Below are 24,734 nucleotides of genomic sequence, written 5' to 3' on the forward strand. Positions count from 1 at the left end.
ATAATTTCTAATCAATCCACTATACTATGCTAATAATTTTCTAACTTCTCAAAAGAATCTGTATTTAGAAAGTTTAAAATCATCTCATGCCTCTCACGGTTGGGAGGCTGTAAACAATCACATGTGGCCGGATGAACCTGCTCAGGCAAGCTAGAGAACCTTCAGAGGAGTTTGCAAGTTGAAACACTCTTGTCACGCCCAGGGATTTTTATTAACTGGAGCTGCAAGTTAACTTCTTCTACGAGAGAGGTGGTGGGGGAGTCAACCCCCCGTAAAGTCAGAGGTATAGGTGAAAGCATAAAACAGTAAAGTAGGCACTCTGGTTTTGGGAGTAGATGCTCAGGAACAGGGGGTTTCCTGAGGCTCGATCCCGCCTTTGCGTATGCTGAAGCCTCCTTCCTCATAACCTTTGCTGTGGGCAGAGTTCCTCACGCTGGCCTGCCTCTGTTTTGCCTCTGAAAGTTTTCTGTCTTGGGAAGCCTCACAATTTTGAGGAAACTGTGTTGGTTTGTTGCCTTAGTACACCTCAAGGCAATGCAATGACTGTTACTGAGACTCTCAGCCACATATAAACTGCCAAAGTACTTTATTATTCTAGTGTGAGAAAAGACAACTTTGAAAATTCATATTTGAACTGATCACTCTTCCTTTCAAGAGTCCATGCTTATTTATAATAGGATATACATACTGAAGTTCTTATGTAGGCTATACTTTTGAGAGATATTTGAAGCAGCTTAGAGCAACAATGAAATACATTGTGTCATTCTGATACAATAAGAAGTTTTGCAAGCTCCTTTTAAGTTATTTTGGTAATTAAGCCTTGTGCTAGTTGAAGAAAGGAGATATTGTAAAAAGGTTTCCAGACATTAAGTATTCCTACTTAATGTAACAGTATACTAAACTAAATTTAGTTGACTCTGTTTTAAACTCCAATTTGTCCATATTTGATATGATAGAAAAAAATAGCAAAGCAGGTAGACAGTGTAATTATATTTATCATCAAATAAATATTCCCTGTTTTGAATTGAATTTCAGTCTGTGGACAAATTTTTTCTTGTCCTGTGACTAGAAAGAACTAAAGATGTTACTTAATTCATATGTCCTTACTAAGTTTATAATTTTTGGTAGCTGTAAAAGTTAGATAGAATGTCCAGAAATACTCACTTTACTTCGCTGCAGGTTATTTCCATTTTCAAACAGCGGTTTGTGTTAAATCACTAAAAACAAACAAACAAAAACCCCTGAAGATAAAAACAATAGCCCTTGTCAGTTTGTTGTCAGCACTCTTGTTTTGTATTTTCTTAAGTACTGCTTCCATTATACCTAAGATGAGTTAAAAAAAAAAAAAGTTTTCCTGACTCAAGAATAAGGGTGTCCAGGGAACAGCATCTTTGATTGAGTTTCTGACAATTAGGTTAAAGTAGATCACAGAGGAACAATTAAAACAACCCTGCGCTGGTAACTAATTACAATGTAGAATGACTTGATCTTTCTGTGTCTTCATTTTTCTACAAGACCAAATGACATCCCGAGATATTAGCCTCACAGAATAGGAAATCTGAATAATTAGAGATACTCAGAATGCTTAAAAGAGATTCAAAGAACAAATGAATAGACATTGTTATAAAAGTACTTTCATCTGTCTGGAGGATCATTCTCTCTTCATTAGAAAATAAATAGAGTGGCAGGGAATGTATTCCAAGACAAAGATTAAAGCAAAGACTGTAGACGTTAAGTTAGTACTTATCCTATTAGGGTTTCCCCGTGGCTCAGATGGTAAAGAATCTGCCTGCAATGAAGAAGACCCAGGTTTGATCCCTGGGTCCAGAAGATGCCCTGGAGAAGGGCATAGCAACCCACTCCAGTATTCTTGCCTGCAGAATTCCATGAACAGAGAAGCGTGGTGAGCTACACTCATGGAGTGAGCAAAGAGTTGGACTCGACTGAGAGACTAATACTTATACTGTTAAGAAAAGGGGTCTACAAATAAACCATAAGATGAAATTTGGTCTTCATTTAATGAATGTAACACGTTCTTTAGCTAAATTTCTTTCTAAATTGAATTGAGTTGTTTTAAAACGATTCTTTTCATTCCTTTGGGATTGTTTCTGCATATCCATGCAATGTCTAAGATGTATTGACAGCAATATAACATCATCTCTGTTCCTCTAAATATCCTCAGAGTTTGAAATGCCCATTGGAATTAAAATATAGATTTTCATGTGTACCGTATAGGCTTCTTTCCTCTGTTTATCTCAGAGACAAAGTACATGAGTGAACAGTTCTCATATACCACCAGACAATGATATAAATACTTAAATAATATTTATAGTAAACATAACAATCCTAAACAATTGTTAAGTACATCAGACTTTCAAAGAGAGTATGAAATAAACAAGAATTTGTAGTAGTCTTATGGGCTACAGTCCACGGGGTCGCAAAGATTCAGACACAACTGAGCGACATGACTTTCACTCACTCACTATGGGCAAGTAGAAATCAAACAAGCTTTAAAAAATGTTTCCTGTTGAACAACAAAATTACTTTGCTTTAGTAACATTTTTAACATGTGAAATAACCTACCTCCTTCTGTAATGACAAAAATATTTGCTGATATATTGCTCTGAACTAATATATTAAGATATACTTTAATTTTAAAAACTAATAAAAGAAAAAATAATAGATACCAGTTCTAGCTGTTGTAATAACTGGGCAATAGGTGAGAAAAATCTAAAATAAATATGTGTGTGAATGATGGAATGGAGAATACTTAGTTAAAACAAAACAAAACAAAACAAAACAAAACACTTGAACTGGTCATTGTCTCTTGGCTCCAAACTCATTCCTTCCCCTTGGCTTCAGGATGCTAAACTGGGTTGACCCTGAAACCACATTGCTGGTCTGCTTGAATCGTGTTAACTCTGCCATTAGAGGGCAATAGAGTTTTCCTTAGTAGCTCAGCTGGAGATCCCAGTTCGATTCCTGGGTCAGGAAGAGTCTCTGGAGAAGGGAAAGGCTACCCATTCCAGTATTCTGGCCTAGATAATTCCATGGAGTGTATAGTTCATGGGGTCACAAAGAGATGGCACGACTGAGTGACTTTCACTTTTGCTGGGGTCCTGCCCCAGTGGATCCAGGGAATTTGAAGGGGAGATGGTGTGGCGTCTTAGAAAGAATTATTTAATTAGAAATATAAGAGAGATTAGGAAGAAATAGTATAGTGGGAAAATTTAGTGGAGAAAAGAGGCTGAATAACTTGCTTTATGTGGAGAACTAATAAAACCTCAGGACAAGAGATTTGCACCATCTACGTTAGGCCACTGGTACCCATTTGAATAGCAGAGGGTGCCCCACCTTGGGCTCCCTCTCTCATGGATCTTAGAAGCCAGGGCATGTAAGTAGACATGGCGAGCCTCCATGCCTCAGATGGGAATTCAGCCAGAAAATAAATTAAGAAAAGAAGACACAGGGGAAACCAGTCTTTCCAATGACTGACCCATCCTCTATTGTCTGGAAAGGCTTTATATACTTTTGACTTTACATAGAGATCGATGGATAATACAAAATTATGCAGTGTCAGCAGCCCTGACTCTTATGGAGACCAGGCTTTCTCTCTGCATACCTAGTTGTATACACAAGTCTTAGGTGATTTACATCATCTTCTGGCCAGAAGGCCAATTAAAATTTTACGGCCCTTTTCTGATAAGGGTTTTTCAACCAGAAGACTTATTTGTCTTAAAAGTATTGTTCTTCCCAAAGTCTGGTGCCACTGTCAGAAAGCACTAAATAAAGTTACATTCTTACATAGCAAAGATACAACAATTTATAACAAGGAAAATGAGTACAGTGATTTATAACAAAGAGAAAAGTAATTAACTCAAAAGTCTAGTGTTGCTAACATCAAAACTACTATATTCCTTTTTCTATATCCTGATTACATTGATTAATATCCTCCCAGGTGCCTAAAAGATAAAGGATATGGAGGCCTGGCAGCAGTCATTGACTCAACAGTGAAACCTGTCACCAATATAATTTTTAGCCCTTTAGAAAGGGCTCTGTATCTTTAAGATGCTTTAAGCTTTGTGCCTCTCATGGTTGGGGGGCGGTAAACAATTCACAAGTTGTAAAAAGTCCTGGCAGACTGGTTAGGTAAGTTAGAAAGCCTTCAAAGGGGTTTAAACCGAGACCTTCTCTTTATATGCAGGAGACTGTTAACTGAAGCCCTGAGTTAACTTTTTCCAGAGAATGTCAGGAGAGTGGAAAGCACAGTACGATAAAGCAGGCAGACTCTGGTTTTTAGGGGTAGATGTTCAGGAAAACCCAGGGGGAACCCCTGAAGCCAGATCACGCCTTTGCATTTTGTTGGGCTTCCTTCCTCATGACCTTTGCCACGGGCGGGATTCCTCACGGTGGCTCCCGGCACACTTTCACTTTGGAGGGCAATAGATGGAGACTATAAAGTCAAACACTGAAGAAAACAAGTTGTGTCCTTGCCTGTTTGCTTGCATTATGGTCTTTCTGTTTGCTGAAAGTGCTGTCACTCTGTCCTTCAGTTTTTGATTTAAAATACCATATACACCACTTAAAGTTAAACTACTATGTGCACAAGGTACTTGTTTTATGGTATCCTCATTGTGGAAGATGCTATTATGGCAACTCCTCTTTAGGTCAAAATGTCACTTACCTTACTGCATGTGTATTCTGATAAGATGACTGCACCTGGTTACTTTCTCTTGTGTAGTTTTGGATGGTAAATAATTTTTAAAAATTTTATCTTAATATAGCTTTATTTTCTTTTTAGATTTATATTACATAATTTATCATTTTTGAAGTATAAATTCTGTACTATATTATATGTTACAGATGTACAACGCAGTGATTCACAATTTGTAAAGATTCTACTCCATTTATAATTATTCAGTATATACTTGCACTATTTTATACCATTCACTTTCTGGTAGTTGATAGTGCATGGAAATTCAATAGAGTTCTGTGTGTTAATTTTGTATCCTGCAATGTTACCAGATTTATTGATCAGCTCTGGTAGTTTTCTGATGGCATGTTATTTTCTATTTATTGTATCATGTCATCTGCAAACAGTGACAATATTAAGCTCTTCCTTTCCAACTTGGATTCCTTCTATTTCTTTTTCTTCTCTGATTGCTATGACTAGGATTTCCAGGGTTATGTCAGTAAACATAATTTTATTCAAAAATGATGACAGTCTCTGTCTGGCTTCTCATCTTATGGGAAATGCTTTCAGCTTTTTCTGTTGAGTATGATGTCAGCTGTAGATTTGTTGTATATAGCCTGTATTATGTTGAGGTATATTCTGTCTGCCCACTTTCTGGAGAGTTTTTATCATAAATTGATGTTGACTTTTGTCAAAAGATTTTTCTGCATCTATTGAGATGGTCATTAGGTTTTTATTATAATTCTCAGTTTGTTAATATTGTATTTCACAATTGTTGAAAAATTCTTGCATCACTGAGATAAATGCCACATATCCATGGTGTGTGAGCCTTTTCATGCATTGTTGGATTTCAGTTCAGTTCAGTTCAGTCGCTCAGTTGTCTCTGACTCTTTACAACCGCGTGAGTTGCAGCACGCCAGGCCTCCCTGTCCATCACCAACTCCTGGAGCTCACTCAAACTCACGTCCATCGAGTCGGTGATGCCATCCATCCATCTCATCCACTGTTGTCCCCTTCTCTTCCTGCCCTCAATTACTCCCAGCATCAGAGTCTTTTCCAATGAGTCAACTCTTCTCATGAGGTGGTCAAAGTACTGGAGTTTCAGCTTTAGCATCATTCCTTCCAAAGAACACCCAGGACTGACCTCCTTTAGAATGGACTGGTTGAATCTCCTTTCAGTCCAAGGGACTCACAAGAGTCTTCTCCAACACCACAGTTCAAAAGCATCAGTTCTTTGGTGCTCAGCTTTCTTCACAGTCCAACTCTCACATCCATACATGGCCAATGGAAAAACCATAGCCTTGACTAGACAGATTTTTGTTAGCAAAGTAATGTCTCTGCTTTTCAATATGCTATCTAGGTTGGTCATAACTTTCCTTCCAAGGAGTAAGGGTCTTTTAACTTCATGGCTGCAATCACCATCAGCAGTGATTTTGGAGCCCAGAAAAATAAAGTCTGACACTGTTTCCCATCTATTTCCCATGAAGTGATAGGATCGTATGCCATGATCTTCATTTTCTGAATGTTGAGATTTAAGCCAACTTTTTCACTCTCCTCTTTCACTTTCGTCAAGAGACTCTTTAGTTCTTCTTCACTTTCTGCCATAAGGGTGGTGTCATCTGAATATTTGAGGTTATTGATATTTCTCCTGGCAATCTTGATTCCAACTTGTGCTTCTTCAGCACAGCATTTCTCATGATGTACTCTGCCTAGAAGTTAAATAAGCAGGATGACAATATAAGCCTTGGCATACTCCTTTTCCTATTTGGAACCAGTCTGTTTTTCTATGTCCAGTTCTAACTGTTGCTTCCTGATCTGCATACACATTTCTCAAGAGGCAGGTCAGGTGGTCTGGTATTCCCATCTCTCCCAGAATTTTCCAGTTTATTGTGATCCACACAGTCAAAGGCTTTGCATAGTCAATAAAGCAGAAATAGATGTTTTCTGGAAATCTCTTGCTTTTTTCATGATCCAGCAGATGTTGGCAATTTCATCTCTGATTCCTCTGCCTTTTCTAAATCCAGCTTGAACATCTGGAAGTTCATGGTTCACGTATTGCTGAAGCCTTGCTTGGAGAATTTTGAGCATGACTTTACTAGTGTGTGAGATGAGTGCAATTGTGTGGTAGTTTGAGTATTCTTTGGCATTGCCTTTCTTTGGAATTGGAATTAAAACTGACCTTAGTCCTGCGGCCACTGCTGTTTTCCAAATTTGCTCGCATATTGAGTGCAACACTTTCACAGCATCATCTTTCAGGATTTGCAATAGCTTAACTGGAATTCCATCACCTCCACTGGCTTTGTTCATAGTGATTTTTTTTAAAAATTTTTATTTTTACTTTATTTTACTTTACAATGCTGTATTGGTTTTGCCATACTTTGACATGAATCCACCACAGGTGTACATGCGTTCCCAAACATGAACCCCCCTCCCACCTTCCTCCCCACAACATCCCTCTGGGTCATCCCCATGCATCAGCCCCAAGCATGCTGTATCCTGCATTGGACATAGATTGGCGATTCGATTCTTACATGATAGTATGCATGTTTCAATGCCATTCTCCAGTATACTAACACATATATATGGAATTTAGATAGATGGCAATGATGACCCTGTATGCAAGACAGCAAAAAAGACACAGATGTGTATAGAGGACTTTTGGACTCATAGTGATGCTTTTTAAGGCCCACTTGACTTCACATTCCAGGATGTCTGGCTCGAGGTGAGTGATCACACCATCGTGACTATCTGGGTCATGAAGATCTCTTTTGTACAGTTCGTCTATGTATTCTTGCCACCTCTTCTGCTTCTCTTAGGTCCATACAATTTCTGTCCTTTATCGAGCCGATCTTTGCATGAAATGTTCTCTTGGCTTCTCTAATTTTCTTGAAGAGATCTCCAGTCTTTCCCATTCTGTTCTGTTGTTTTCCTCTATTTCTTTGCATTGATTGCTGAGGAAGGCTTTCTTATCTTTCCTTGCTATTCTTTGGAACTCTGCATTCAGATGCTCATATCTTTCTTTTTATTTTGTTGGGTTTGGCTTACTAATATTTTATTGTGGTTTTGGCATCTATTTTTTAATCAATGATACTGGCCTATAATCTTTTGTGTAATATCTTTTCTTTTGATATCAGGGTGATGTTGGCCTCAAAGAATTACTTCAGAAGTATTCCATCATCTGCAATTTTTTAAAATAGTTTGAGGAAGATTGGTGTTAATATGCCTTGAAATGTTTGGTAGAATTCACCTGTAGAGCCATCTTGTCCTAGACTCTTATTTTGGGGAATTTTTAAAGTTACTGATTTATTTTGCTTGTAGGTAATTAGTCAATTTATATTTTCTATTTATTCTTGATTCAGTCTTTGGATTTTACCTTTTTCAGAATGTGTTCCTTTTTCTAGATGAGAAATTTACTTTTGGTTACTTGTCCATTGTAGTCTTTTATGATACTTTGCATTTTTCTGGTGTTAGTTGTATAATAACTTTTTTAAAAATTTCTGATTTTTAAATTTGGGCCCTCTTTCTTTTTTATCGATGAGTCTGTCTAAAGGTTTATCAGTTTTGTTTGTCTTTTCAAAAAATCAGCTTTTAATTTCATTGATCTTTTCTATTTTTTTCCCTCTATTTCATTTATTTGCTTTAATTTTTATGATTTCTTTCCTTCTTTGAATTTTGGGTTTTGTTCTTTATTCTTTTTACCCTAGTTCCTTTGGGTGTAAAGTCGTCTATTTGAGATCTTTTTTGTCACCTGAGGTAAGTTTGTAGTGCTGTAAAATTTCCTCCTGGAATTGCTTTTTGTTCATCTTATTGATTTTAGTTCATCGTGGTTTCATTTTAATTTGTCAATAATTATATTTTGGCTTCCATTTTGATTTCCTCAGTGATCCTTTGATTATTTAGTATCATATTATTTTTAGCTATTTTTTTCTTTTTCTTCCCTTGTTCAGTTCAGTTCATTTCAGTTCAGTCGCTCAATCGTGTCTCCTTGTGACCCCATGAATCGCAGCATGCCAGGCCTCCCTGCCCATCACCAACTCCCGGAGTTCACCCAAACCCATGTCCATCGAGTCAGTGATGCCATCCAGACATCTCATCCTCTGTCGTCCCTTTCTCCTCCTGCCCCCAATCCCTCCCTGCATCAGAATCTTTTCCAATGAGTCAACTGGTCTCATGAGGTGGCCAAAGTATTGGAGTTTCAGCTTTAGCATCATTCCTTCCAAAGGAATCCCAGGGTTGATCTCCTTCAGAATGTACTGATTGGATCTCCTTGCAGTCCAAGGGACTCTCAAGAGTCTTCTCCAACACTACAGTTCAAAAGCATCAATTCCTTGGTGCTCAGCCTTCTTCACCGTCCAACTCTCACATCCATACATGACCACTGGAAAAACCATAGCCTTGACTAGACAGAACTTAGTCGGCAAAGTAATGTCTCTGCTTTTCAATATGCTATCTAGGTTGGTCATAACTTTTCTTCCAAGGAGTAAGCATCTTTTAATTTCATGGCTGCACTCACCATCTGCAGTGATTTTGGAGCCCCAAAATATAAAGTCTGACACTGTTTCCACTGTTTTCCCATCTATTTCCCATGAAGTGATGGGACCGGATGCCATGATCTTTGTTTTCTGAATGTTGAGCTTTAAGCCAACTTTTTCGCTCTCCTCTTTCACTTTCATCAAGAGGCTTTTTAGTTCCTCTTCACTTTCTGCCATAAGGGTGGTGTCATCTGCATATCTGAGGTTATTGATATTTCTCCCAGCGATCTTTTCCCCTTGTGCTTTATTGCTAATCTCATTGTGTTGCGGTAAAAAAAGATGATTAATATGATTCCAATTTTCTAAAATTTTTCTGAGGCATATTTTGTGGCTACCACATTATCTGTCCTGGAAAATATTTCATGTGTACTTGAAAAGAAAAGAATGTATATTCTTCTGCTATCAGATGAAATGTTTTTTTTCTCTCTCTATGTATATGTATGTGAGTGTGTGTGTGTGTGTGTGTGTGTGTGTGTGTGTTAGTCACTGAGTCATGTCCTATTCTCTGTGGCCATCTCGACTGCAGCCCAACAAGCTCCTCTGTCATGGGATTCTCCAGGCAAGACTACTGGTGTGAGTTGCCATGCCCTCCTCTAGGGGATCTTCCCCACCCAGGGATCAAGCCCAGGTCTCTTAAATTGCAGGAGAGACACCAGGGAAGGCCATATAAACTTACATCATACAAAACAGACATTAAGATAAAGACTGTTTAAAAAACAAATAAGGGCACTACATAATGATACAGGGATCAGTTTGAGTAGAAGATAAAGTAAGTGTAAATATATGCACTCAACATGCTGCTGCTGTCTGCTGCTCAGTCTCTTCAGTTGTTTATGACTCTTTGTGACCCTATGAACTACAGCACAGCAGCCTCATCCACCCATGGGATTCTCTAGGCAAGAATACTGGAGTGGGTTGCCATGCCCTCCTCCAGGGGATTTTCCTGACCCAGGGATTGAAACCAGGTCTCCTGCATTGCAGGAAGGTTCTTTACTGCACCCCACACATGAACACCTAAATATAGAAGGCAAATATAAATGACATATATAAATTGAGTCTACTTTCTCTAATGTGTTGTTAAGACCAGTGTTTTCGTACTGATTTTGTGTCTGAGTTGTTGTTGTTGTTCTGTTGCTCAGTTGTATCTGACTCTTTGTGGCTTCATGGACTGCAGCACGCCAAGCTTCCCTGTCCTTCACCATCTCCTAGAGCCTGCTCAAACTCATGCCCATTGAATCAGTGGTGACATCCAACCATCTTGTCCTCTGTAATTCCCTTCTCCTCCTGCCTTCAATCTTTCCCAGCTTTGTCTGGGTAATCTGTCCATCAATGTAAGTGGGGTATTAAAGTCCTCTACTATTATTGTGCTATTGTCAACTTCTCCTTATGCTTGCTAACATTTGCCTTATATATTTAGGTACTCATATATTGGGTGTACACATATTTACACTTGTTATAGCTTCTTCTTGAATTGATCCCTTTATCATCGTGTAGTGCCCTTAGTTTGTCTTTTATATTAGTCTTTATTTTAATGTCTATTTTATTTGATGTAAGTGGGAAATAGATGGGGGAACAGTGGAAACAGTCAGACTTTATTTTTGGCGGCTCCAAAATCGCTATGGATGGTAACTGTAGTCATGAGATTAAAAGATGTTTACTCGTTGAAAGGAAAGCTATGAGAAACGTAGACAGCATATTAAAAAGCAGAGACATCACTTTGCCAACAAAAGTCCATATAGTCAAAGCTATGGTTTTTCCAGTAGTCATATATGGTTATGAGATTTGGACTATAAAGAAGGCTGAGCAATCAAGAACTGATACTTTCAAATTGTGGTGTTGGAGAAGACACTTGAGAGTCCCTTGGACAGCAAGGAAATCAGTTCAGTTCAGTTCAGTTGCTCAATCATGTCCGACTCTTTGCAACCCTGTGGACTGTGCCACTTCAGGCTTCTGTGTCCATCACCAACTCCTGGAGCTTACTCAAACTAATGTCCATGCTGTTAAAATGCTGCACTCAATATGTTGGTGAATTGGAAAATTCAGCACTGACTGCAGGACTAGAAAAGATCAGTTTTCATTTCATTCCATCCAACCATCTCATCCTCTGTTGTCCCCTTCTCCTCCTGCCCTCAATCTTTCCCAGCATCAGGGTCTTTTCAAATGAGTCAGTTCTTTGCATCAGGTGGCCAAAATATTGGAGTTTCAGTTTCAGCATCAGGCTTCCAATGAACATTCAGGGTTGATTTCCTTTAGGATGGACTTGTTGGATCTTTTTGAGAGTCCAAAGGACTCTCAAGAGTCTTCTCCAACACCACAATTCAAAAGCATCAGTTCTTTGATGCTCAGCTTTCTTTATAGTCCGACTCTCACATCTGTACATGACCTCTGGAAAAACCATAGCTTTGACTAAATGGACCTTTATTGGCAAAGTAATGTCTCTGCTTTTTAATATGCTATCTAGGTTGGTCATAACTTTTCTCTCAAGGAGCATGCAAGCATCTTTTAATTTCGTGTCTGCAAGGAGATCAGACCAGTTAATTATAAAGGAAATCAACCCTGAATATTTATTGGAAGGACTGATGCTGAAGTTGAAACTCCAGTACTTTAGGAAGAGCCACCTCATTGGAAAAGAGCTTGATGCTGGGAAAGGTTGAAGGCAGGAGGAGAAGGGGATGAGAGAGGATGAGATTGTTGGATGGCATCACTGACTCTGTGGATATGAATCTGAGCAAACTCCAGGTGATGGTGAAAAATAATGAAGCCTGGCCTGCTGCAGTTCACAGGGTCACAAAGAGCTGGATATGACTTAGCAACTGAAAAACAATAATATGTAGGAGCAGAAAAGTTTTTTTTTCTCCTTTCTATACTCTTTGGCTTGTCTAATAATTAAATTAACATAAAACATATTAACTTGAGAAAAATAAACAGGTTTTTTATATACATGACCCCTATAAAAATATAAGAATCCAAAAGGCAGCCAATAACACCTTAAAAAGGAGTAAAGGTTTGGGGATACCAGGTGATCTTCAGGATTCACAGGGAGGCAGAGACAATGTTTGGAAAGCAAAGATTGCCTGTTATGTGGAACAGTTTCTTAGGTAAAAGGTATTTCTGATCAATAGCTTTCTTCCTGGTAAAAGTCCCATCTCCAAGGCAAATGTAAGCAAATGAGAGAGTAGTACAGATCTTCCTGAATCTGTTACAGTTTGATTCCTTTTAGCTCAAAATACTCCTTAGGTCAAAGTGGCATATTTTAGAGTGACAAATTCTGCTCCCCATCATATACATTATTTTTTATACTTTGAAACAGGAGGGAAGGGGCAGAGCACAACCTTTGAAAGAATAACATAACCCAAGTGCACAACATAAACTAATTAGAATCAAATGGGCCCAAGATGGCTGACTAGTCAACTTTGGATAGGCTTTGATCTTCAATATACCCTCATTGTAACACATCAGCAAGCTAAATGACACACCCAGAGGAACGATGGCAGTTGCAAGACTATCAAAGACCAAAAAATGGGTGGTGGTCCAATTTCTGGAGATCTCTGCCCCCTTCCCCAAATAGTTGAAATAATCCTGTCAGTCAATGCCCTATGAAATTACCCAGCTCTTAAAAGCTAAACACACCACATTGCAAGGCCAAGCTTGCCCTCTGTGACGTCCCACACTCTGTCTGCAATTCAATTGTTTAAGACAATTTGTAAGCTTGCAAGTGAATAATATGAATAATATTTTAGGGTTATGTGAATAATATTTTAGGATTCATGGAATATTTCTGTAGATAAGCCATGACATGTGTTTTGCTGACTTAGCATAGATTGCCAGATATCTGCAGCGGGATCAGTAAATCATTGCAGTTCCGTGTCTGCAACTATGGCAAGCCATGTGCAAGTTCCCAGACAGCAAAAGAAAGAGAATGCTTCTACAGTGGGCAAAAATTATGGGGAGTGCTATAGCAGACATAGCTCTTGATATTTCTTTGTGTGAAACCTTTGCCAGGAAATAAGAGGAGTCTTTCTTCTTGTTGTTGGATTCTGTTACCGTCTCAAGGCATGAGAGTTCTGCCTTCTGGTATCCTAACTCTATTTAATTGATTTATCTGTTTATTTATTTATTTTTTAAATTTTCCTTCTTCCTTTAGTTCTATCGTAGCTCAATCAGCCAAAGGCCACTAGGTAAGCACATGTAATCCTGCAAAGTCAGATTTATCAAATTACTGCAAGAACAGAGGCTACAAATGATAGGGGTTGTGTGGTATGTCATTGCACAAAATAAAAATGGAGAGTTATTATAGATTTGGGGAAAGGAAGAAGTTAAGATGGAATTTAAAAGAGGAGGGTTTTATAGACTTGTGCCTATAAACCAAGTCTCCATGTAAAGAGTCAACATCATGTCTAGATGGTAAACAAGGCTCAAAAGTTATTTTTCTAGGAACTACAAAGTTAACTTACATGAGGAATTTTGTGTCCAGAAACTTCTTATCTGAGCCTCTGAATTTGTGCTGGAAGGTTGGATTGTCTGTCCTTATCAGAGTGAAGAAGGTACTCCCAGTAGGTTGGCGTACTCCATTTTTACCTGTATAATTTAAAATAGCAAAATCTTTGAAAACCTGATTTTTAAGAAGAAAATTTCTCAGTGAGAAATTCTAATCACTCAAAGAAGGAAGTTTTTATAATACTTTATAGATACAACTTATTTATTAGTGAAATTGTTATATTTGCAACTGGCCTTTTATTTTCCAGCTATTTTAGTGTGATGAACAGCCAGGAAGATTTTTAATTTTCTTATTTTGATTTCATTGTAATTTCCCATTACATTATGCTTTATGTTATTTAATTTTTTAAGTTAAGGTGATTTATGTAATTGAATTCGGCTTTTTTTTCGGGGTTTTTTTTTTTTTTTTTTTTTACAAATTCTTTATTTGCATTTTCTAGGAGCTCTCAGTGAGACAAAGTACCCAGATTAACATATTTAAAATCTAAGGAAATATTTTGATTCTAGGGCAAGTAATTTTATAATTTAGCTTTTTAAATCAAATGATTAAAAATAATCCAAAATCACCCATTTATTTTTAATGAAGTGTATTTGATTTAGCATATTATGTTAATTCCAGGTATGCAGCATCTTGATTCAATATTTTTGTAGATTATACTTCCTTAGTGGTTCAGACAGTAAAGAATCTGCCTGCAGTGCAGGAGACCTGGGTTTAACCCTTGGGTCAAGAAGATCCCTTGGAGAAGAAAATGGCAACCCACTCCAGTACTCTTGCCTGGAGAATCCCACATATAGAGGAGCATGGTGGGCTATATATAGCTCACGAGGTCACAGTCAGACTCGACTGAGCAGCCAATGCTACTACCCTACTCCATTATAAGTCGTTACAAGATGATGGCTGTAATTTCCTGTCTTATATAGTATATCCTTGCTGCTTATCTATTTAATACATTGGAGTTTGTGTTCATTAATCCTATATCCCTAATTTGTCCGTCCCCACTTTTTCTCACCTTTGGTAACCAGAGTTTTATTTTTCAATATGTGAGTCTTTCTGATAACATAGCAAGACTGTTTGTGCAGTGGCATTCCACTCCCTGTGGCCCCATGGACTGTAGCCTGCCAGGCTCCTCTGTCCATGGCAAGAATACTAAAGTGGGTTGCCATTTGGTTCTCCAGGGGATCTTCTCAACCCAATGATCGAATCCACCTTTCTCATGTCTCCCCCATTGGCAGACAGATTCTTTACCACTAGGATCACCTGTTTACATATATATTCATTTGTATTATCTTTTTGATTCCACGTATGAGTGATACCACCCCATCTATTTAGAAAGATCTAACAGAAGATTATGTCTTCTTGAGCTAGCCATAAGTACCCAAGAGAATTTACGTTACTTTTCCCCAGAAGGTTCATGATCACTTAAGAATTTACTTAATAGCAAGTTGTTTTTAGTATAGAACTTATTAGGAGGAAGTGTGAGAGGGAGAAAATGTAAAACACTAAAGGACAGTTGAATGTAACTAAGACACTACAGAATTAGAAAGAAATAGAAAAGGAAATATAAGAATTTCAACTGAGAACAAGTTTAAAGGACTATGGAAAATTGAGTTAATCAAAAGTAATAACTATTAAAAGAAAAAAGTGTACAATAAAATAAGATGAAAAAAGAATAAAGGGGAATAGAGAGAATTGCTAAACTTAAATACAATATTTTTAAATAAAACAATTGTGTAATAAAAAACAGAGAAAATATAAAATTGAAAGACAATTTATGGCAGAAAGAATTGGAACTGGGTAAGTAAACAAGGTGATTCTGTGTTCATTATGCTCTAGTCAATTTGTTGCCACAAAATTTTGGTTTATAATGTGCCCTTTGTAGCATTTAATAAATACCTCAAATCTCCTATGGTTCAGAAACAACATAAATGTATTCATTTTTGTTAAAATAGTGCATGCTTGTGGAATAAAAGTCTTATGTATGCAAAGTCATTTTCCAAATGTAAAAAATTAAAATTACTTTTTGAATCAGCTAGTAAATTGTTAATAATTTAATATTTTTCTTATAAAAGATCCAACTGTTGTTTAATTTTGAATAATACATAATTTATTTAAAGCCAGTAAATCAGAATATTAATATCTCTAATTTTTTAAAAACTCTGAAGTCATCTGCATAAAGTCCCAAGTAGGTCATCTTAGAATTAATACTAAAATTATTCAAATATAGAGCAATACATACAAGGTTTTAAAATGTAGGGTGTGATGATCACTTACTTTAAGAAAATATCATTAATTCATTGTGTCTGACCAATTCAGCAATATAACTGAAAGTAAAACTTGAAAATGACATTTCATAATGTGGTAATAGGTATTCTATGTATGCTTTAATTTTCAGTTATCAAATTAATTCTTAAATTTGGAAAATGATAAATATAATTATTTTGTTTATATTATTTTTACATTTTTCACTTCAGTTCAGTTGTGTCATTCAGCCATGTCTGACTCTTTGTGACACCATGGATTGCAGCATGCCAGGCTTCCCTGTCCATCACCAACTCCAGGAGCTTGCTCAAACTCATGTTTATCGAGTTGGTGAAAATACCATAACTTCATACTAATAGATTTTAGAAATAGCTTTGCCCTATTTCCATTTTACATATCCAGTAGTTATTCCTATTTGAACATGAATTAAAATATCATTCTTTTGCATTTTCCAATCAAATGTCTATCTTTTAAAATGTCTTTGAAAGCAGCAGGTCCAAAGTGCTGTGGCTCTGGGACTGAACCTGTAGAATTGATAATCACAGCACCTCTTTAGACAGCTTCTCTAGCTTCTTTGTGTTTCAATTTTCTCATCTGTAAAACTAGTAAGATAACAATAAAATAAAATAATAGTATTTACAAAGATCATATTAGACAGTTGGCTGAAAGTGAAAGTCATGTCCTACTCTGGTACCCCATGGGCTATACAGTCTATGGAATTCTCCAGGCCAGAATACTGGAGTGGGTAGCCTATCCCTTCTCCAGGGGATCATCCCAACCCAAAGATAAAACCCAGGTCTCCCACATTGCAGGCAGATTCTTAAACAGCTGAGCCACAAGGGAAGTCCAAGAATACTGGAATGGGTAGCCTATCCCTTCTCCAGGGGCTCTTCTAGACCCAGAAATCGAACCTGGGTCTCCTGAGGTGCAGGTAGATTCTTTACCAACTGAGCTATGAAGGAAGCCCGGACAGTTGGCTAGTGACTGCCAAATAAGCATTCACTATGTGTTTGCTACTATTGGCTATTATTATGAGTTTATAGTTACCTAGTGAGTCCTTGACTACTGTTTAAAGAAAAACAGCTGACTAATACCAAAGACATCCATAGGTACTTTGAACTAGAAAATATTGTTAACTCTATTAGTTGGCTGCAAGTGATACAGATGTTGGAACATATTACTTTAAGAAATTTGTGAAAACCATTATTTAGCATTTATTGCCATGAACGTTTCTTTGTAGTCTTTATTTCTCTATCTAACCCCTCAATGTCTAAACTAAGATATATTTTTCTTTACTAGGATAATTAAATATGTAATAATTTAGGGCTTTTACTACTCAACCAAGCAAAACTTGGGAAAGTCATGTCATCTCCCTGATCTTTACTTTATTTACAAAATTAAAAGGAAGCTAGTTCCTTCCTCAGCAGAGTAGGATCTCCAAGCAGCAGTGACACTTTCTGGAAATTTGTGTGAAATGCAAAATCACAGTCCCCACCACAGGTGACTGATTTGTAATCTCTATTTTGATATCCCCCTCAAATGATTGATGTACCCATTAGAACTTAAGATCACTGCTATAAGTGACATTGAAGTCCCTTTCTGCCTTGTTTACACATATAATAAATCTGCTGAGATTTATGGAAGAGATGACATTTGTTATTGGAGTGTAAGAGTGTAAGACTGGATACTTGAGGACAGAGAGAGAAAACATTCCTTCACAGAGACTTCTCAGAGACTGAAGACACCAAAGTTCACTTTGTGCAATAAACTGCACTCAGATGTAGGTTCTTATGACCTGAATGACAGTTTTAGCTTTCCAATTGATCTTCTAATTTATAGGGTTCATCCTCAAACAAAGCATTTAAAAATAAGTTACAAGTATACAAAAAGGAAAAAAAGAAAAAAAACTAGCTTCAAAATGATTTTCTGCTTTTCAGCTGTTCATTCACTTCCAAATAAGGGTAGCAGAGGACAGGGGAGCCTGTCGTGCTACATTCTCTGAGGTTGCAGAGTTGGACACAACATAGCAACTGAATAACAATAATCCTAGATGCAGGAAGAAATTGCCTTAAGTTCATTGTTTAATATGGAAATTTTTTGATGTGAATAATATAACACAAATTTAAACATGAAATGATTAAGATTGGAGAATTTGAAACTATTTCTTAAATTCTTACAGTTTGTTTCTAGACATTATTTTTGAGTTCAGAGCATATATATATAAAGATCAATTCAGAAACTATAACTGTCAGATATGAAAGTGTCTAGAATCTACATTTGAGAGGCCTATTTCTCAACAAAGATAAAGTACATAATTTCATTTAAGGACTGTGACAAAGAGTTTAGTAACAAAGTATTGAACTGAGTCTGCATGAAATGCTCAGCTCTTCCTGTGTTTAGATGTTATCTGTGGATGTAATCTGTGAACCAGTAATCTGTGACCTGGTTAGAACAGGAATGATTAAAGCAGCAAGACTAGATTTGAATCTTGGATCTGAAGTGTAACCATAGATGAAATCTTTGCAAAATTGCTAACATTATTTGTACTGTCTGTTAATTCGTTATAAATGCACAACTCTCTACTTAATTAACTGATACTAATCATGCATAGCTCCAAGCACAGAGCAGGCACTTAACAGATGTTAGTTTGTCAGTATGCATTCAAGTACTGAAGCACTTTCATGAGTGCATTTCTTTTTATTTTTCTAGAACTGCCTGATTGAGTTAAAGACCTCCATATGGGGGTCTGTGTTTTTCTATGAACACAGACAATGAAACTCTTCCCCAGGACTTTCTCCTATTGGGCTTTCCTGGCTCCCAGATCCTTCAGCTCTCTCTTTTCATGCTTTTTTTGATTATGTACATCCTCACAGTTGGTGGTAACATGGCTATATTGATATTGGTGAGTACTTCCCACCAGCTACACACCCCCATGTACTTCTTTCTAAGCAATCTCTCTTTCCTGGAGATTTGGTATACCACAGCTGCAGTCCCCAAAGCCCTGGCCATTCTACTGGGGAGAAGCCAAAGCATATCATTTACCAGCTGTCTTTTGCAGATGTACCTTGTTTTCTCATTGGGCTGCACAGAGTACTTCCTCCTGGCAGCCATGGCTTATGACCGTTATTTGGCCATCTGCTATCCTTTACACTATGGGACTATCATGAACAGCCTTCTCTCAATGCAGCTGGCTCTGGGCTCCTGGGTCTGTGGTTTCCTGGCCATTGCAGTTCCCACAGCCCTCATCAGCAGCCTGACCTTCTGTGGGCCCCACACTATCAACCACTTCTTTTGTGACATTGCACCTTGGATTGCTCTGGCCTGTACCAGCACACGGCCAGTGGAACTTGTAAGCTTTGTGATTGCTTTTGTGGTCATCCTAAGTTCTTGCCTTATCACCCTTGTCTCCTATGTCTACATCATCAGCACCATCTTCAGGATTCCCTCCGCCCAGGGCAGAAGCAAAGCCTTCTCCACGTGCTCCTCGCATCTTACAGTGGTACTCATCTGGTACGGCTCTACAATCTTCCTTCATGTCCGCACCTCCATTAAAGAGGCTCTGAATCTGACCAAAGCTGTTCATGTCTTGAACACCGTGGTAACTCCAGTTCTTAATCCCTTCATCTACACTCTCCGTAACAAGGAAGTAAGAGAAACTCTGCTAAAGAAATGTAAAGGAAAATAAGCTGCTTCCAACAAAACAGACCTCTGTCAATTGTCTCCATATCTGTTCAGGGGTTCCAAGTGAGAATATGGAGAAAAAGGCGAATCTTTCTTGATGTAAGGAGAGGAGGGGAAAAAAAAAAAAAAAACAGAAAAAAAATCAATTAAATTTCAAAACCTGTATATACTTGTGCTACTTTCTCATATGTGATAGGAATGGAAGTTCTTGGAATAAGCAAACTGGACATTCTTTAAGAAAAATATCTTTATATACTGAATTAGGTTTATCCTTGGATTTCATTTATAAAATGAGGTGTAATAGTCAATAAGAAGGGTGTTTTATTGAGTAAACTTTAAATTCTTCTCCCTTTTAAAATAGCTTTGATGAAATATGTGAAAAGTGAAAACTTTTAAAATATGTTTGTGAAATAGGAAAAGGTTAAATAAATAGAAGGATAATTGAAATCATAGTGTGCAATTATTTCAACACATGATTTTTTGGATAACATATAGTAAAATATGTACATATAAAAGTTGATAATTATAATGTGAGATCTTTGTTTAACAAGGATAGTGAACAAAAACATTCAAATAAGCAAGTGATGTTAAAAGTTAAATGGCGACAAAACTGCAAATGTTTCTTACACCACAAAATGTTTGTCTTGAAAATGCTAAAGAATTCTGTTAGTAAGTCACCAAGGTTAAATGCCACATGGCTTCAAGGGAAATTGACTATAGAAAAAAATAATCGTAATAGTTGATTTTCCTTTAAATGACTCCAAGATATTTATTTTCAACCATTAACACATGGATGAAAGTTTTATTTCTCTCTTTTTATTTTTTCCTTATGGCTAGTGGTAAAAGAATTATTCTGCCAATGCAGGAAACTCAGGAGATGCTTGTTTGATCCTTGGGTAGGAAGATCTCCTGGAAGAGGAAATGGCAACCCACTCCAGTATTCTTGCCTGGAGTTCATTTGGTCGCAAATAGTCCGACATGACTGGGAGACTGTGCAACTAAGCACACACACATAGGTTTGAAGCAGCAAAGATGACTTGTCATGCTTAACCACGTTGAAGATGTATTCTGTTCTGTTCCACATTGTTTCACACATGCAAAATGTAGGCTGCTTCTCATAGGAAAAAGATCTGTGTGGCTGAATAGCAGCTACCCTATAGGTCTTGATTGTTTATATTTTTTTGAAATCTCTACTGGGTCCTCACTCAAAAAATGTAGGGGATGACAGAATAAGAAAGCATATGCTTGAAGGAAATAAGGCAAAGTATTTCACTGAGGGAATAACAAACATTAACTTTCAAAAGGTATGTCTATGTTGAAAGTTAACTTCTTAAATCGTCATAAGTCAACAATGTACACCTGATCTGCTGCCATTAGTTATTTACTGTGAGCATGAATTTCAAATCCATGAAATTCCTAAAGTCTCAGTTCAATTCAGTTCAGTTCAGTTGCTCAATCGTGTCCAACTCCTTGTGACCCCATGAATTGCAGCTCTCTAGGCCTCCCTGTCCATCACCAATTTTCAGAGTTCACTCAGACTCACGTCCATCGAGTCTGTGATGCCATCCAGCCATCTCATCCTCTGTTATCCCCTTCTCCTCCTGCCCCCAATCCCTCCCATCATCAGAGTCTTTTCCAGTGAGTCAATTCTTCACATGAGGAGGCCAAAGTACTGGAGTTTCAGCTTTAGCATAATTCCTTCCAAAGAAATCCCAGGGCTGATCTCCTTCAGAATGGACTGGTTGGATCTCCTTGCAGTCCAACCATCACTTCATGGTTGAAATAGATGGGGAAACAGTGTCAGACTTTATTTTTGGGGGCTCCAAAATCACTGCAGATGGTGACTGCAGCCATGAAACTAGAAGATGCTTACTCCCTGGAAGAAAAGTTATGACCAACCTAGATAGCATATTCAAAAGCAGAGATATTACTTTGCCTACTAAGGTCCTTCTAGTCAAGGCTATAGTTTTTCCAGTGGTCATGTATGGATGTGAGAGTTGGACTGTGAAGAAGGCTGAGCGCTGAGGAATTGATGCTTTTGAACTGTGGGGTTGGAGAAGACTCTTGAGAGTCCTAAACTCTTCTAAAAACCCACAAAAGATCACAAGAAAAATTTTGAAGGTGATGAGTATGTGAAGTACCTTGGTGTGCATTGACAGGTGGGTTCCTTACCACTGAGCTGCCTGGGAAGTCTAATGGTGTCCTAGGTGTATGCATACATCCAAGCTAATCAATATGTATATAGTAAATGTATATCTTATGTAAATCAATTGTGCTTCCATAGGAGTTCCCAGGTGGCGATAGTGGTTGAGTTGCAGGAAAGGTGGTACAGTCACAGGTTTGATCCCTGGGTTGGGAAGATCCCCTCGAGGAGGGCATGGCAATCCACTCCAGTATTCTTGCCTGGAGAAACCACGGACAGAGGAGGCTTTCAGGCTACAGTCTGTAGGGTCCCACAGAGTTGGATATGACTGAAGAGACTTAGCATGCAATCATGCAGAGCTAAATAAATAAATAAATAAATTTCTAATCGTACTTTTTGAGGATTTCCGAAGATCAAAATTTCTAATAAGAGTCAAATTGCTATTTTCTGAGACAAATAGCATTCCTGCTTTGATGAGTGAGTCCCAACTTAAAAAAAAAGCAGTTGGTATAGTATCTTCAACAACTCACTCTCTTCTGGTGCACACCTCATTATATCAAAACCAAGGAAATAGTGTTCAGCTTTTGTGCGGATAAATGAGTGAGTTGGTTTAGCATAATATTGCACACGAGATTAAATGTTAGGTGAAGAAAATAACCAAACATGAACTGGGTAACTTGAGTATTTCCTTTTATGTTGATTAGAAAACAACTTAAGTATTATTTGCATGATGTATTATCAAGCAGTTATACCTAATTTCTGGATATTTGATTTAGTTCTTTTTTTCAAATCAATAATTTATAAAAATTCAATTTAGGAAAAAAATACATTGCTATTTATAATTATCCCATGGTGGTAAATTATTGGATGTATTAAATCACTGCTAAATACTTTTTGAGTCTTTCAGTTTATTTTGACAACCTACTTTTTAATAAAGATAGTATTAATGGATATAACTTCAAGTTTGAGAAATCTGTTTCAAAGCACTCTAATTTATTGAAAAATAATTTGGGGATTTCTTTTTTTCATTTTTAAAAAATCCTTCATCTATAAAAATTTTTAGCATTATTAATTAAAAAAAATTTATCATTAGGGGTTTAGATCAAGCTTCCCTAAGATGTACCACTTAGGCATGTGGATTATTTTGAACTAAAGTCAATGACGACCATGTGGGATCAAGAGAAATTACTGTCCCTTTCTTAACTATTTCAGTTCAGTTCAGTTCAGTTCAGTCGCTCAGTCGTGTTCAACTCTTTGCAACCCCATGAATCCCAGAACCTCCCTGCCAGGCCTCCCTGCCCATCACCAACTCCCGGAGTTCATTCAAACTCAAGTCCATCGAGTCGGTGATGCCATCCAGCCATCTCATCCTCTGTCTTCCCCTTCTCCTTCTGCACCAAATCCCTCCCAGCATCAGAGTCTTTTCCAATAAATCAACTCTTTGCATGAGTTGGCCAAAGTATTGGAGTTTCAGGCTCAGCATCAGTCCACCCAGGACTGATCTCCTTTAGAATGAACTGGTTGGATCTCCTTTCAGTCCAAGGGACGCTCAGGAGTCTTCTCCTACACCAGAGTTCAAAAGCATCAATTCTTCGGCACTCATCTTTCCTCACAGTCCAACTCTCACATCCATATATGACCACTGGAAAAACCATAGCCTTGACTAGATTGGACCTTTGTTGGCAAAGTAATGTCTCTGCTTTTCAATATGCTATCTAGGTTGGTCATAACTTTCCTCCCAAGGAATAAGCGTCTTTTAATTTGATGGCTGCAATCACCATCTGCAGTGATTTTGGAGCCCCCCAAAATAAAGTCTGACACTGTTTCCACTGTTTCCTCATCTATTTGCCATGAAGTGGTGGGGCCAGATGCCATGATCTTCGTTTTCTGAATGTTGAGCTTTAAGCCAACTGTTTCACTCTCCTCTTGCACTTTCATCAAGAGGCTCTTTAGTTCCTCTTCACTGTCATCAAGAGGCTCTTTAGTTTCTCTTCAGTTTCTGCCATAAGGATGGTGTCATCTGCATATCTGAGGTTATTGATATTTCTCCTGGCAATCTTGATTCCAGCTTGTGTTTCTTCCAGCCCAGAGTTTCTCATGATGTACTCTGCATAGAAGTTAAATAAGCAGGGTGACAATATACAGCCTTGATGTATTCTTTCTCCTATTTGAAACCAGTCTGTTGTTCCATGTCCAGTTCTAACTGTTGCTTCCTGACCTGCATACAGGTTTCTCAAGAGGCAGGTCAGGTGGTCTGGTATTCCCATCTCTTTCAGAATTTTCCACAGTTTTCTGTGATCCTCATAGTCAAAAGCTTTGGCATAGTCAATAAAGCAGAAATAGATGTTTTTCTGGAACTGTCTTGCTTTTTCCATGATCCAGCAGATGTTGGCAATTTGATTTCTGGTTCCTCTGCCTTTTCTAAAACCAGCTTGAACATCAGGAAGTTCATGGTCCACGTATTGCTGAAGCCTGGATGGAGAATTTTGAGGGTGGTCTAATATTAATACAATCTGACCATTGTTTCTTTAAAAAAAAAAAAAAGCCTATTAGGACACCTAAACACACCAGAGGGATTTATACAGAGAGTTGAAAGAGTTGGAGAGATGGTAATCACATGTTAGAAAAGGGGAGAGGACTCAGAGGAAATCAGAATTCTTACACCTTGATTTGGGATTTCTACCTTCCAGAACTGAGAAAATAAGCGTCTGTTGTGTAAGTCATCCAGTCTGTGGTAGTTTCTTATGGCAGTGCTAGCAAACAAATACAAGATCAAATGACATAGTGAAGAATTCATTGATGGATTTAACCAAACATGTTCATAACAAATTGTATTGAAATTGTAAACATCACTGAGAAAATTTTAGAATAACTGTTAAGATGGAGAAAAATATTACCTTTAATGCTGACTGTACTCAATATTGTGTC

The 24,734-nt window shown here is 37.6% G+C and overlaps 1 protein-coding gene across 1 annotated transcript; it reads left to right on the forward strand.

Annotated features, from left to right (window-relative positions):
* The first annotated feature begins 18,740 nt into the window (after positions 1-18,740).
* Positions 18,741-19,667, forward strand: LOC101109535 (olfactory receptor 6F1). The gene has a single exon (XM_042251019.1). The coding sequence runs from the start codon at positions 18,741-18,743 to the stop codon at positions 19,665-19,667; it is 927 nt and encodes a 308-aa protein (XP_042106953.1).
* The last annotated feature ends 5,067 nt before the right edge of the window (positions 19,668-24,734 follow it).

The sequence above is a fragment of the Ovis aries genome, chromosome 5 (assembly GCF_016772045.2).
Source record: "Ovis aries strain OAR_USU_Benz2616 breed Rambouillet chromosome 5, ARS-UI_Ramb_v3.0, whole genome shotgun sequence".
Taxonomy (NCBI): Eukaryota; Metazoa; Chordata; class Mammalia; order Artiodactyla; family Bovidae; genus Ovis; species Ovis aries.